General features: G+C 30.6%; 2 protein-coding genes across 2 annotated transcripts in view; one reads left to right on the top strand and one right to left on the bottom strand.

Annotated features, from left to right (window-relative positions):
- Positions 1-3,542: 3,542 nt before the first annotated feature.
- Positions 3,543-4,355, bottom strand: LOC113391057 (tissue-resident T-cell transcription regulator protein ZNF683-like). Its single transcript, XM_026627032.1, has 2 exons — positions 3,974-4,355; positions 3,543-3,634 (listed from the first exon to the last, which is right to left on the bottom strand). The coding sequence occupies exons 1-2, from the start codon at positions 4,353-4,355 to the stop codon at positions 3,543-3,545; spliced, it is 474 nt and encodes a 157-aa protein (XP_026482817.1).
- A 4,919-nt stretch (positions 4,356-9,274) lies between these two features.
- Positions 9,275-16,829, top strand: part of LOC113391056 — an 18,502-nt gene continuing 10,947 nt past the window's right edge. The window contains exon 1 of the mRNA XM_026627031.1: positions 9,275-9,674. Coding sequence (XP_026482816.1) covers positions 9,275-9,674 — 400 coding nt within the window. The remainder of the gene's footprint in view (positions 9,675-16,829) is intronic.

The following is a 16,829-nucleotide window of genomic DNA, read 5'->3' as shown; positions in this document are numbered from 1 at the left end:
TAGTCAGAATTAAAAATAAAATCTAAATTATTTTCGATATACAAAACTTTTTTTTTGAAAAAAAAGCTGAAACAAATTTTTTTTTTCAAAATCAATTATTTTGTTAAGACAACCAGAAAGTTCTTTGAATCATTAAAATCGGACGCTTAGTTCTCTCAAAAACTGCGTTTTTTACACATTTAGCTTTGTATCTTCGAAATGACTGGGCCTGCCTTTGCCAAAAACTAATAAACACTTCTCGCAATAATTACTAATTGAATGTTTTTTAGATCATTCAAATCGGATGATTCGTTCTCTCAAAAACTCGATTTCTATTTTCTGCACTCTTTGCTCTTTATCTCCATAACTGCTGGACCTTTGTAAAAAAACTTTGCCAAAAACTAATCAGCACATCTCCCTATCAATAGGAATCGAGTGTTTTTGAACCATTCAAATCGGTTGATCCGTGCGCCCAAAAACGTGACTGGAAAATTGTATCCATACATACATACACACACACATCCATTTTTTCTGAGGTATGCCAAAATGTCCAGAAACCTTCAAAACGTCGAGAAATGTAAAAATTTTCAATTTCGATTTTCGGCTCATTACAATAACTTACTCTACGCTACGGGAAGTTAAAAAAAACATTTTATTTCTATTAACTAAACGAAGAACTCTTCAATTTTTTGGAAAGGCAGATCCAGTGGTTGTGTACTCTCAATAAAAAATAAGTTAAAAAAAATCCACTTGGTGGACATATGCACATAAAATTATCAGATATTTTATAGAGATTGTAATAATGTGTACATTATGTGATGATTTTTTGGGTTCCATACCAAGATCTTTAATTTTGAAGTTTATTTATGTGGTTTAAACAAATATGTCTTCGACATTTTCAACAGTATGGAATAATCGATTTGCATGATTGAAAAATCATTCAGTTCGTGCTCTATCGCGAGGCGCTTTTGCAAAAGGCAATTTTGCCATTCCGGAGGTATGAAGGGTGTAAAAACGGGGTTATCCGATTAGATTAATTCAAAAAATATTTTGCTTTTTTTCAACTTTGTCTAAGTTATAGCCTAATAAATTCTCTAAAACATTCTCTTAGGTCAAAATTATGTAAAATTCCTCCATGTATTTAAAAAAAAATTGAAGTTGCTTAATGTTGAAAACCTGTCAGACGTTTTGTGGTACAAAGACATTGTTTTGTGTTTTTATTAATAGCTTTTAAATTACTTATTATAACTTAATACTATCTTTGACAAAGTTCTTATTGAATAAATTCTCTGAAGTTTTTTTTTATAGACGATGATATTCTAAAATTTGTGCTTATATTTTTAAAATATTTTTGAAAACGCTTTTGATTGATACATGTAGAACTTTGTGGGGTACAAAAACATTTTTCGGTATTTTTATTTGAGTTATTCATTTAAACTTTAATACTATAGTATTAAGTTTAAATGAATAACTCAAATAAAAATACCGAAAAATGTTTTTGTACCCCACAATGTTCTACATGTATCAATCAAAAGCGTTTTCAAAAATATTTCAAATTCAAATTCAAAAATATATATATTCAAAAAAAATTGTACATGATTAAAAAACACTTACTTAGACAAAAATATTGTAAATTTTCTGCTTTTATTTTAAAATATTTTTTTTTAAGTTTTTTAATATTGGTACATCTAGACTAGAACATTGTGGGGCACAAAGACATTTTTATTAATAACTTTTAAATTACTTTCTATAACTAAATACAGTCTTTGACAAAGTTATAGCTGGCTAAATTCTATAAAACATTTACTCAGACAATAATATTGGTAAATTTATATTCATATTTTTAAAAATTTTCCCAAGATTATGTAGTACATTTCTGGACAGTAAAGACATTTTTAACTTCCCGAAGGAGTTTATTTTCATCAAAAAATCCGAATCGCTAATTTTATGTTTTCTCGACGTTTCAAGCCATTCTGAATCGAATGAGACCAAATTTGGAAAAAGTATGTATATGTGTGTGTGTGTGTGTGTGTGTGAACAGATTTTTTGCCGTAAATCGACGTTTTCTCGAAAACGGCTGGAACGATTTCAAAAATTTTAAAGCCACTCGATGTATCTCGGTGAGGACTGGCGCTTTTTAGCTTTGTGCGGCGATCGGCCGAGCCGTTTCTTTGTAAATCGCAAAAAAGTGAAAAAATTTTCGTCTACGTTTTAGCCCGCAGTTCTGAATCGATTTTGAAAATTCAAACACCGTTCGAAAGATACTGGTTGGGAATCATGCTGATTAGTTTTTGGTAAAGATCGGCCGGGCCGTTTTCTTGTAATAAGGCCATTCTTGAGGCGTTAAACAAATTTTTTCGACGATTTTCACGAATTTTTTTTTGACGGTAGTACCATAGTCTTATTGATCATACTAAAATATTACGGTCTTACGACAAGTCGTTTAATTTAAAAAAATCGTCAAAGTTTGCAAGAATTAGTATCGTTTTTTTGGAGTTTGTCAAAATTATAACTTTCATCGACGATTGCTCAAAAACGCCTGAACCGATTTCAAAAATTTAAAAGCCAATCGATGTATTTTAATGCGGATTATTTTTTGTCAGTTTGATGCAGCGATCGGCCGAGCCATTTCTTTGTAATTTGGAAAAAAGTGTTAAACTTTTCGTCCACATTTAAGCTCATACTACCGAATCGATTTTTAAAAATGAAAAACTGTTCGAGAGATATCATTTGGGAATGATACTGATTAGTTTTAGTTGAAAATCTATCGAGCCGTTTTCTTGTAATTAACTGTTGAAAAAAAACTTAAGCCGACTTTTATGAAACTTTTTTTGACGATATATATCCTGGTCTTATAGTACTTTACTGAAATATTACGGCCTTACGACAAGTAGTTAATTTTAAAAATTCATCAAAGTTTGGAAAAATGAGTAGTTTTTTTTGACATTTGTTCAAATTAAAATTAGACGATTTATTTGGTATAACGATAGAGTGTTCGTTCATTTAATGATAATTATGTGTAATGAATCCACTCAGATTACTTTTAATCACTCATATTTTAATTCATTTTTATTGATTAAATTGATTATTTATACATATCGGGAAGTTCATGTAACATGCCTCAAGGCAAAATACCAACACCAACTAGTTTGGTACTAATTTTCAAATTACATGTATAATCAGAATATAATTTTAGATGAAAATGTAGCTAGATTAATTATTTATTATGTTTATTAAAATGCATATAATGTAAAATCAGTGCCAGTATATTTAAAATACTTCCCCAGATACATAATGCTTAAAAGACTACTTGATTATGGAGACATTTTTTAAAATTCATATCAGTAACTTCTAAACTTCTGTTTAAAATTAAATACAGGCTTAGAGAAGTCTATTTGTATTTGAACCTGGAACCAATGGTTTCATGGAAATAATATGATATTATTTAATGTGTACTGTATATTTCATACTATTTATAATTTCCATTACATGCAAAAATATTTTATAACATGTTTCCAAATATTTATATACAAAAATATTCCATTAACAAAAATGTTTGTATTTCATTGATTCTGACTATGAAGTGCCATGTGTCTCTTCAAATTCTTTGATTGAGTAAATTCCTTATTACATACTTCACATTCATAAAGACGCTCTTGTTTATGAATGAGCATGTGACATTTCAGATTACATAATTGTGTGAATGTCTTTTTGCATCTATTGCATTCATGGGGACGTACTCCACTGTGTATCAGCATGTGACTTTTCAGATTACTTGATTGTGTAAATTTCTTTTTGCATATAGTGCATTCATGGGGACGTACTCCGCTGTGTATCAGCATGTGACTTTTCAGATTACTTGATCTTGTGAATGTCTTGTTGCATATATTGCATTCATGGGTACGTACTCCACTGTGTATCAGCATGTGACTTTTCAGATGACTTGATTGTGTAAATTTCTTATTGCATATATTGCATTCATGAGGACGCTCACCACTGTGAATGAGCATGTGCCTTTTCATATTACATAATTGATTGAAAGTCTTGTAACAGATTTTGCATTTGAAAGAACTTTCTTTGCTATTATTAGGCATATGTTCGAACATATGCTCTTTTAAATGATGTGTTTCTGCAAATGATCTATTGCAAATGTCACATTCATAAGTTGTTGTCTCGACTAACTCCTGTTTGACTTCTTCTTCAATTTTCACCTCGGAGTTCATAAATCTTTCTAAACGCGTATCATCATCTTCAGAATACGATTCGGATTTAACAGTAACGTCAGGATCATCAAATTCATCCTCCATTTCGAGTTTAATGTCATCTGGTGAATATTCTGGTGGTTCAATTTTAATTGCCTGATCATTCATAGACATAATTGTTTCCTCCGATATTTTCAAATATTTTCACACAAAAAATACAAAATACTTGTGTGCTAAATAATAGTCTAGTATTGTCTTAATTTTTTTTCAATATAATATATCAAATAAATGTTTTCATCTAAATTTTTATTACATTTACTGTTTGACATTTGAAGCATAGAGAGTATATATATGTATAAAGATGAGACATTGGGTGCGTTCGACTTGGACGCTTACGCGCTGTGAGCGCTCACGCTTATAAGCACGAATTTTTAGCGTTCGACTTGGCCGATAAGCGCTTAGAATCGATAACTAAATTCCGTTCGTTTTGGAAACTGTGAGCGTCAATAAGCATCAAAATGGCGGCAAATGGCGGTAACGGTAATTGTGTAAATTTTATTACTTTCTAGATCATTCAGCGGGATTATAAACAATTTAACAATTAATAAATAAATGAAATTTGGTTTGCTTATGCTTAATTCATATTAATATTAAAATAAAAATTAAAATTTAAAATTATTTAAAATTAATTAAATTTAAAATTAATTAATATTAATATTAATATTAAAAAATAATTGTAATGCACAGCTCGCCATTTTTGCGTACTTATTGAACTAAGAATGAATGAAATTAGGATTAGATTATGCATTCCATGCATTCGTTTTGATAAACGGCCATGACACTTTCAAGTGCCTTACCTCCGTGGCGTGAGCACGTATGAGCGCAAAATATGTGCTACGAACATGCTACGATGATGCTACGAGCCATAGATAAAAGAAGAGTATACGCTACGAGCGTACTTTTGTGACACTCACAGCGCCAAGTCGAACGATGAATGCGCGCTCACAGCGCGTAAGCGTCCAAGTCGAACGCACCCATTATTTATCGTGGTGCGTCTTTTCAATATCAATATGGTTCTCTATGTTTCTACCATAGATAAATAAGCATCATGGGGGGCAAACATAGAACAAACGACCTTTTTATCGTATTAGTGTTCCGCTCCTCTAAAACCCTCTATGGTTTTATTGTTCCTAAATTCAGAACTAACGTCGGCCAACGCGTACATCAAATCGCAGGACTATTGACGGTGCTACTCGATAACGAACGAATACCTCAGATAAATAAAAGAATTAAAAAAAGAGTGCGCGTAAGGATCACACGCGATTGAAGTAAAACTTTTAATATTGTATGAGTAGGCAATTAAGATAAAAATAAAAAAAACATCATATTTGAATTTTAAAAATCATCTTTTATTAATCACATATCAATAATAATAAGATCTCCTGAGCATCGGCACAGCTGTCCTACTGATATTAAGAGTTTGAATATGATGTGAAGCTTTCTTCCTAATTTTGTTACCTATCTTACCAGGAAATTCAAACCATAAACGTAGAAGTCCATCATTATCGCCACGTTCTATGTACATTAATTTTCCTATACAACCATTAGATAAGCCATCACTTACATCAATATTAGTTGTTATTATGTAAAATTTATTCAGAACTAAAATTATTTCATACGGCAAACCCCCGGTATCAAAAACCGATTTTTGTGAAACTGCTGACGAATGTATGATTGTTGATCTGTCGCATGGCAACCTACATAAATATCCGTGGCAGTACATATTATTTTGTCTTCAACGAGACTTTCAATTCAATATAAATTTATTGTATTCCATGACACATTTATTCTCTAAGAAAAGTCTTATTCCATGAGGACATAATACAGCAACCTCTTCTTTTGTAAAAAAAACGTGATTCAATTAATGCAAGTTCATATAGGGTTTAGCGGGTTTAGCGTTCGACTTACGCATGACATGACGGGAGTGGATCGCGACTCGCGACATCAGAGCCTACCTGCCTCGTAGTGTTCAACTTCACTTTGGCGTTTTCGTTGCATTTGTACGGATTTACACCCGTGTCGCGCCTACAGAAATTTTTACACCCATATCGCGCCTAAAGAAGTTTTACTTCAATAATAATTTTCAATATGGCGAAGTGTCACGTACCAACAGTGTCAAAAAAGTGTTGAATTAAATACAGTTCATAAAGATAAAATTTTTTAGCAGGGTACTAACAAAAGTCGCATTCGTTAAGAAACTGGGCTGAAAAGCTATAGAGGATTTGAGGCACGTTTGAAACAAAAAGAAAGTGATTTATTTACCAGAAATTTTAATCAAGATCCATTGCAGATTTTTTTGGAAGAATAAGGGTCGAAAATGTTCAATTTTCTAAATTATTTATATTGTTTGTTGTTAATAACTGGTGTTTTACTGTGAAACGATGTCTCTCAGGAAAATATATGAATGAAAATGAACAGGACCCCATAAAAAAGTATCTCTCGAAAAGTACAAGAAATGTCTCAAGGCCAATAAAACTCGACTGAGGCAGAAAAAATTATTATTCTGCGAATGTTAGAAAATCTTGTCTATTTATTAATAATTGTATTTTATTTAAATTATGTAAATACGTTTTATTGATATATTTTATTATTTATATTTAATTATTGCTTATATATTAATTTTATTTTATTTTTGAAAATGTTTTTAATATATACGGAAATATATTTTTATGAGTATGTTTTGTCATCATTGCACATATTAAAATTTCAGATTTATTGTAACAATATTATACATAAATTTATCTTAGAACTAAACCTAAGGATTTGGATTTATCTAGAATTTAACCTAGGGGTAAATGTTCATGCTACACTCGTCGCGCTTCTATAGCAGGAGCGGTAAATTAAATTTAAAATAATCGAAAAGCGGTCCGGTTTGCCATCTATTTATACTTGTTTATCTATGATAAGCATAAATAGATCGCTATCTCGGGCGATTTGACGTTACACTCATTTTAATTTACGAATTGATCACAACATGGCAGCACATGTATATACAGTATGTAAATTAACTCCTGGTTAATGTTCAATTTTACATTTATACATATAATCAATACAGCTAAAAAATCTGAAAAAAATTTAATATTTGAAATAAGAACAAAACATACGAAATATAAAATACATTTTTCAATATATTACAGACATATTTTTGAAGAATTATAAACTAAACAGAAATAACTGACTACTATTAATTAAAGTATATTACATTAAAAACTTAAAAACTAAAAAGTAAAAAGCGCAGGAGTATTGACGATGGAATGACAAATTTAGAAGGAATGACAAGTAATGCAAAAATTTAAAAGGATAAAAAGAACAGCGCATTTTTAAAAAAGAATGAATACTTCCCAAACAAAATAATCCTAAAAACAAAATATATATATATATTGATATCCAAATTGAGATAAAACTAAATTCCTAGGATTAAAATTCATTTACAAGACATTCTTGTTTATCTCTCCATTTAATAGTTATTTTGCTATCTAATCAATCATTAATAAAGTTATATTTGACGAAATCTTTGAATAGTTTTTGTATAAGTGTTTTTTTAAACGTAAGTAACCAAAACCCTGAACTACTTTTAATTTATACCAATTGTAGCTCAAACCTATCTATCTAAACCTATTAATCCAGTTTTTATTGCAAGGAGGTTTATTTAAAACTATAACTAAACCCTTGCGCTTTATAAACTGTCTGATCTTTGAGTATGTTAATTGAGACAATATCAAAATTGTTGCCCTTACATTTTAAGTTTCCGGAATATTTGAAAACTTCTCAGAACATTGTATACTCTGTTGGAATTTATCCTTAAAATTATTGCATTGTTTGTTAATCCTTTTTTATCCCGAAACAAAATTTGACCTTATCACTGCCTTCTGCGGCAATTTGCAGCTACCACCAAGGACTTCTATTGAATATATTGTTATATCATATTAATTGAAGATATTGTTATTATCATATTAATTATTTTTGCTGCAATTATTATGAAAAAATACCTTTGCGGAAAACTGGTGTCAGAATAGGTGACTTTTAACCTGCACTTGACAATCTCAGGGTTGCTGCAAAAATCTTTTTCGAGGTTTTTAGGCTTTCATCTCCTAACTAAGAACATAAGATTCATTTATTAATATTTTTTGCAAATTGTATTGAAGTATTTAGAGTTATAATTACTTGGCCTTGTCCTTGGAGTTGCAGAATGTTCTTCTGGTTCTGTATGAGAGCATTCTCCAGTGACTTGAAAACTATTCTGTTATTGCCATAAAGGAGACACTTCTAATTGATTTCGATTTCAAATTATCTTTGTCTTGTGCCACAAACCGAAGAGTTAGGTCATCCATTAAAGGATTATTCGCCCTCTGCATCCAAATTGAAAGCATCTTTTTACAAATTTTTGCACATATATATATATATATATATATATATATATATATAACATTTTAATAGTATTTTCATTATACATATTCATTATGTGCATAATACATCATTATATACATACCTGATAATTAGATGCCGGAAATATATGCATCTTTTATTATATTTGGAGTTACAACAATTTGGCATATTACACTTTACCATTTTAACTTAATAATAAATGAAAAAAGTATTCACCAAAATATAACTATATATAAACAATCACAGAAAAACAAATATAACACATCTCAACTACAACACGCGATGACGACTTACAGAAAATGGACGATCAAATCAATGTAGATCAAGCCAGCTGCTAGATCAATGAAATTGGAAATCGTAGCGCCATCCTTCGATCAATTCGAATGCCAATCCATTGCCAATCCATTTCAAAACACGGTAATCATAGATAAACAAGTATAACGGTAATCTACATTTATTCGGAGATTACCGGCCATGGTTTCTACTCTCTCTACTGCTACAAACAAACTCTATGCTTCAAATGTCAAATAATAAAAGTTATTTAGTTAAATTAATTGATCATATTGAAAGTAATTATTGATAAAATTATTTAGCACACAACTATTTTGTAATTTTTTTGTGAGTATAAGCAGTGAAAATATTTAAAAATGTCGGAGGAAACAATTATGTCTATGAATGATCGGGCAGTTAAAATTGAACTACCAGAATATTCACCAGAAGACATTAAACTCGAAATGAAAGATGAATTTGATAATCCCGACGTTATTGTTAAATCTGAATCGTGTTCTAAAGATGATGATACGTGTTTGGAAAGATTTATGATTTCCGAGGTGACAATTGAAGAAGAAATCAAACAGGAGGTAGTCGAGTTACCAATTTATGAATGTGACATTTGCAATAGATCATTTGCAGAATCAGACCATTTAAAAAAGCATATGGTCGATCATATTCCTAGTAATAGCAAAGAATGTCCTTTCAAATGCGAAATCTGTTACAAGGCTTTTAATCGATTAAGTGTTCTGAAAGTGCACATGCTCATTCACAGTGGTGAGCGCGCCCATGAATGCAATATATGCAACAAGAAATTTACACAATTAGGTCATTTGAAAAGTCACATGCTGATACACAGTGGAGTACGTCCTCATGAATGCAATATATGCAATAAGACATTCAGGCAATTATGTAATCTAAAAACTCACATGTTTATTCACAGTGGTGAGCGACCTCATCGATGCAATATATGCAAAAAGACATTCATGCGAACAGGTGATCTAACAAAACACCTGCTCATTCATAATGGAGTACGCCCACATGCATGCAATATATGCAAAAAGACATTCAGGCAATTATGTAATCTGAAAAGTCACATGCTTATTCACAGTGGTAATCAACCCCATCAATGCAATATATGCAAAAAGACATTCACAGAAAGAGGTCATCTGAAACGTCACATACTGATTCACAATGGAGTACGCCCTCATGAGTGCAACATATGCAAAAAGAAATTTACACAATCAGGTCATCTGAAAAGTCACATGCTGATACATAGTGGAGTACGTTCCCATGAATGCAATATATGCAATAAGACTTTTACAGAAAGAGGTAGTCTGAAACGTCACATGCTAATACACAGTGGAGTACGTCCCCATGAATGCAATATATGCAAAAAGACATTCACAGTAAGAAGTCATATGAAAAGACACATGGCACTTCATAGTCAGAAGCGTGGTGAAGATCAATGAAACATAAGTATATTTGTTCACTTAAATTTAAATATTGTAAAAATTTTTGCGTCTAATGGAATGTATAAATAGTATGAAATATACAGAACACAATACATAATATCAATATTATTTCAAAATTTTTTATTCAAATTTTAATTTTTATCAATTAAGTATTATTAATGTGGATTAGTAACCATTGGTTTCAGGTTCAAATACAAATTGGTCAGGAGTAGCTTTAACTTTCTAAGACCGTATTTAGTTTTAAACAGAAGTTCAAAAGTTATTATTATGAATTTTAAAAAATGTCTTTACACATGGCGATATATACCAGAAATATGCCACATTAACTTTAATATATTTTTTTTATTATTTTTTTTTTTTTAATTACATTATATATTACAACTGTTAAATAGTTAACATCTAGCAATATTGATAAATAATAACATAAATTTAAATAAATAAGAGTGCAAAGGATAGAATTTACATGAAAATAATATCCGTAGTATGATGATTTAATATAAAATAAAAGCAAATAATAATAAAAATAAAATTAATAAATAATATAAATAAAATTTCTGAATAATAAAATATTAGAAAAAACAATAAAATATAACAAAATAACAATAATAGAAATAGTAAGATAATAATAATAATATTAATGTTAGCGTTTATAAATGGCTGTTTATGAGATCATTGGGAATTTTTCGTTTTAGCCTGGTTGGGCGCGCTTCTGAGAATACTTTTTGTGCCAAGTAATTTGGGTGTTCGTCCATTCTTCTTTTACAGTTGTCTGTTTTTTTTTGTTGAATTACTTCATTTACTGTCATCATATTGCTGTCCTGGTGAATCAACCAGTTGAGAACGTACCTGGGTGCGTTCAGTGCCTGCCGTATTATCTTGTTCTGCACTCGCTGAATGATCTGTATATTAGTTTTATCGGTGGTGCCCCATAGTTGAATCCCATAAGACCACACTGGTTTAAAAATACTTTCATAAATAATTAGTTTGTTGTTTATCGACAGTTCGGACCAGTAATGTTTTTTAAATAATTCATCAATCTGCTGTTTTTTCTTGCTAATGTGAACTCCTAGTTCAATTTTCTAGTTCAATTTATTCCGAGATATTTTACGCTATCTTTTACTGGGATTTCCTGTCCATTTAATAGTAGGTCATATACCAGTTAATTGTAGGTCATATACCAGTACGCAGCGTGAAAGTGATATGCGTAGATTTTGCGTGGTTTGTCATAATTCTCCACAAAGAAACCCATTATGTAGCAATATCTAGATGCTTTTGTAATAGTTGCGAAGCTATTGCGGAATCTTCATTGGAGGCAATGATACAAGTATCGTCAGCAAATGTCGGCACGCTTGTTCCGGAAACTCCGCTGTGAATATAAGAAATAGAGTTGGAGAAAAGACGCTTCCCTGGGGCACCCCAGAGAGGATCTTTTTTTTGGTCGACTCCTCGTTGTTAATTCTGACGAAAAATTCCCTATTTTCAAGGTACAATTTTATTATTGAAAATATCGGTTCTGATAAACAGAGTTTTAGTTTGTACAACAAACCAGTGTGCCATACCTTGTCAAATGCTTGCGCAAAGTCTAAAAATACAGCCAAACAATATTTTTTGCATGGAACGATTCGTTTATTATATTTACTAGGCGATGAACCTGTTCTATGGTTGAGTGTTGTTCTCTAAAGCCGAATTGGTGATTTGGAATTACGTTCTGATTCAACAATTCTGACTTAATGCGTTATAGTAATAATTTTTCAAATATCTTCGAAATACAAGGAAGTAGGCTTATTGGTCTATATAGGAAGACAGTAAATGAGGGTCTTTCCCAGGTTTAGGTATAAGAATTATTTTAGCTACTTTCCAAGCTTGAGGGAACACTTTTAATCTTAAAATTGAATTGAAAATTATTGTTAATAATCTAAATCCCTTTTCTGGCAGTTTTTTTATCATTTTTATCGAAATTTTATCTGGCCCAGGAGATTTATTATAATAAATCTATAGGATTTGCATCCTTGACATATTTTTTTAATTCGGTCACCGTTATGTGTTTTACAATTTGGCCTGGTATAGATTCATTTTGTAAACAATTGTGGATAAAATCTTCATTGTTTACGTTGCAACTGCGGGGATGAGGCTGGAATGTATTTTTCAATTGTTCTTAATATTCTTCCAATTTTTCTTCTGAACTTCTTGCCCAAGAACAATCAAGTACACGCACTGGCGGTATATGCACTAGAGATGGGTAACTCACTCCGGAGTTATCACTCCGATACAACTTCTCCTTCGGAGTGAATCCGGGTGGAGTTATTTCACAGGATTTGTCATATTCGACTTTCCTAAACTGGTATTAAATCTGTTAATTTGTGCAGACATTTACTGTTTTTGGCGTTTTTGCTTTGGGAAGAAAGCGGTCGCTTTCTCGTCTCCCAGGCAGTTTTATGACCTTTTAGGTATAAAAATCAAAACACTACCATTGTGTATTTTGCAGAAAATACAAAAATATTACTTCAAAGACACAGAACAATGAAATTGTGTTCAAGTGTGAATAGCTCAAATGTTTAATTTATTGAATAGTAAGGGCTAATCTTTCTAACTACGACAATCTTTGGCCCTGAATGACGACAATCAGGAATATACATACCGAAAAATATACGGTTTTGCCATAGTCTGAAATAACAATATTTATCAGTGATATCAATAGTATTTAAGCAGCAAAAAATATTTAGTATTATATTATTACTTTTACACAATATTAATTCTCGAATGGAAATAGCAGAAGAAAAATTTAGAAAGCAGAAGTATTATGTTTTGCTTTTATTACAAAGTGTACTACTTAAGTTTTATATAAAATTAATCAAAAAAAATTATTTTCTCATCAAAAGGAAATAATTAAATGGAATTTGATTCTCAAGTTTTGCGATTTTACTTTGGTCAACACTGCTAAAATTACGAGTCATTGAGTCGATCATCTGGTCGACCGAAAAATTTTACAACCCGTCATTTATTTGTGAATTTTTTAGAAAAATTGTTTTATTGATATTTATTCATAACTTTTTTTATCGCCTGATGCCCAGTGGACTTTTTATAGCAAAAAATTACCAGCTAATTGTTAGTAGGACTACGTCTTCGACATTAGTTGCATCTCCACGATAGCAATAGTTTTTTTCAATATTTTGCAAGTTACCAAGCAATCAAATGATAAACTTTTGTGTTAGTGTGTATATTCTGTGTGTAACAAAATCAGTGATTGCAAGTGATTAGAGAAATGGCAATGAGACGTAAAACCAGTACTATCTGGAATCATTTTTCCTCAAAGATAATAAAGCAAAATGCAATTAATGTGCGGATTTTTTAAGTATTTTATTTTCAAATACTGGAAATTTAATAAGGCATTTGAACTATACCGATTTATCCGGCAATGCGCCGCGAGACTGTATTATTGGATAATATTTTTGCGTTAAAAACTTCAGAAGCTGGTACATCAGATTCAAATCCATCTAATACAATGAAAAATAATTCTAATGTTATCAGAAATTATTTGCAAAATACTAATCCTTTACCCATGTGCCAAATTGCTGAAATAAATGCACAATTGATCAAGATGATTGCAAAAGAATATCATTTAATGCAAATCATTGAAGGGATTGAATTTAGAATGCTATTGAAGTTGTTAAATCCAAGATATAATGTACCGAAATGCTTAAAATTGTGACTTTTTATAACAATATCAACAAATATGTTTGAACTGTTTATAAAAAATTTCAAATAATTAATAGGATTCGACAAATCCTTAGATACATAAACAACGGACTATAGAACACATTTGTGTCGAGTACTTCGGTTTGAAAGTTGTCGGAGTCGTGGAGTTGTTAAGCGGATATAACTCCTCCATGAAGCGGAGTCAAATCCGAGTCGATCCGGCTTCGGTTATGATAAGCCCATCTCTAATATGTACTATCGGCCTTTTTAATCTCTTCGTTGCCTTCCAAAGAGAATAATTTGTGTCTTTAGTAGATGAAAGATTAGTTAAGTAATTTTCAATGAATTGGTTCTTATATTCATATAATAGAGTTTTACGATTTCTGCAGGCACTGTTAAATTTGTTTTTATTGGCCGGTGATCTTGTGGTTTGCCATGCTTTTTGTAATTTGCGTTTTTGAGTTATGATTTTTTTAATGTTAATAGGATAATTAGGTTTGCAACTTGCATTTGAAAGTATAGTTAATTTTTGAGCTACTGATGATAATAGCGTTGTAAAATTAGTTATCGCCAAGTTTAAATCAGTTCATTTTTCAAAGGTATGTTGCAAGAATTTTTTTCATCAATTATCTCTTAGAATAATGGCCAATTAGTAAATTTATTTGTGAGAAGATATGAGTTTTGATTTACTTCTGTAGTTGTAGAATATTGCAGAATAATTGGCGAATGATCTGAATTTAAATCTAAATTTGATTTGATATCTGTTAACTAATTGACCATTCGGTTCGAATGGATCAAAAAGTATGTTGTTAAGAGATAGATTGCAAAAATGTATAAGAAGTCCGTGATCCACCAAGATGCTGCCGAACTCTATTAAAACACTTGCACTTTATTTATATTGTCGACTTGCCTCTAGGCTAAATACCAATACCAACTAGTTTCAATCGATTTGTAAAGTTCTCGACCCCTAGGGGTGATCAGTCTAGAACCCCAGAATGTGTGCTTTGCATTATAATCTCCTCCCGCTATAAATGAACTTCCCAGCGTATTAAAAAAAATTGTAAACTCACTTTTGGTGATCCTGTGTTTAGGCGGACAGTAAATGGCTGATAGTACTTGCTGGTTATGCGATGGTATATTAACTGAAATTGATGTTGCTTGAAGAAAGTCCTTCTGGAGTATTATAAACTATATAATTTGGTATACGTACGGAACTATTGTTAGTGAAATGTGATTACGATATAAGCATTATATCTATATTGTTGATTGTTAAAAAATATTTAAGATCTTGAGTGTGGTTACACAAGCCATTTGCATTCTATAAACAGATTGTTAGTTTGAAATACATGATTTATTTGCTAGAATAGTTGTGAGTAAATTAATCATGCTCATTTGTTCAGTAAGTGTTTTTATCATTTTCTTCAATTCTGACAGATCATTGATATTATTAATGTTTGTCGAGCTCTGATTGATCGAATGTCCTGGTTTTCAGGCAGTACAGTATTTTAACGTGTTACATATGAGTATGAGATACCTGGTTTAACATTTGAGGTTGATCTATGAATTGGTGATGTTCTCTGTCTTTTTAAAATATAAACGCATTTTTTTGTCAGAGAAAATGTTTTAGAAAATTTATTCAGCTATAACTTTGTCAAAGACTATATTTAGTTATAATAAGCAATTTAAAAGTTATTAGTAAAAACACGAAACAATGTCTTTGTTCCACAAAATGGACGACACGTTTTCAACATTATGCAAGTTTAAAATTATTTTAAAAATATAAGCAAAAGAATTTTACATAATTTTTGTCTGAGAAAATGTTTTAGTGAATTTATTCAGCAATACCTTTGTCAAAGACTAGAGTTGATTATGCAAAGTAATTTAACAGTTATCAATAAAATTCAAAACAATGTCATTGTACAACAAAATGGCTGACACGTTATCAACATTGTGGAAGTTTAAAAATATAAGCACAAACTTTACATCATTTCTGTCTCGGAAAATGCTTTATAGAATTTATTCAGCTACTTTTTTCTACATTAATCAAAATACAGAAAAATATCTTTGTATCACAAAATTGCCGACACGTTTTCAACATTATGCAAGTTTAGAAATATTTTAAAAATACAAGCAGGAATAGCAGTCAACTATAGCTTTATCAAAAACTGTTTTTAGTTACAATAAATAATTTGAAAGTTATTAATAAAAACACAAAACAGTGTCTTTGTAAAACAAAATGGCCGAAAAGTTTTCAACTTACATAAGTTTTAAAACATTTTGTGCAGTTATTTTCATAGTATCTCGCAATTACGAGAAGTAGACTTGAAATACTTTTATCTTTTATTTTCAACTGTGCTTAAATTCGGCGGTGTTTCTAGTGTTAATAGTTTGTTAATGACTACAGAATACTGTAACGTAATTACGTTATGTTTTTTTTTTATTTAACCCTAATAATTGGGTTTGAATTGACTACCATTTCGTAAGAAAGTACACGATTTTCTCACTTATTTGCATTATTCCAATATAACTAGAATCATAGATAAAAGAAGACTAGAATATCGCAGTAATGAGTTAATCATTGGATTCTACTTTTCATCTATGATCAATTATTTTTATTATATAAATTGAATAATAATACAGGTAAAACCAGTATAACGCACGCATATTCTGGTGGTTCAATTTTAATTGCCTGATCATTCATAGACATAAGTGTTTTCCTTCGACATTTTCAAATATTTTCATAAAAAATACAAAATAGTTG

The sequence above is a fragment of the Ctenocephalides felis genome, unplaced genomic scaffold (genome assembly GCF_003426905.1).
Source record: "Ctenocephalides felis isolate EL2017-DRISC unplaced genomic scaffold, ASM342690v1 CF-g0.4_SCAFFOLD_00845, whole genome shotgun sequence".
NCBI classification, from domain to species: domain Eukaryota; kingdom Metazoa; phylum Arthropoda; class Insecta; order Siphonaptera; family Pulicidae; genus Ctenocephalides; species Ctenocephalides felis.
The sequence above is the reverse complement of the archived record's forward strand: the minus strand, read 5'-3'. Positions and strand labels throughout refer to the sequence as shown.

Bases quoted from the DNA above. Each gene is read 5' to 3' on its own strand.
- LOC113391057 (XM_026627032.1), bottom strand. From the start codon at position 4,355: ATGTCTATGAATGATCAGGCAATTAAAATTGAACCACCAGAATATTCA. The intron at 3,635-3,973 runs GTGAGCGTCCTC...TTCATAAACAAG, and splicing joins GCACATGCTCATTCACAGTG to AGCGTCTTTATGAATGTGAA.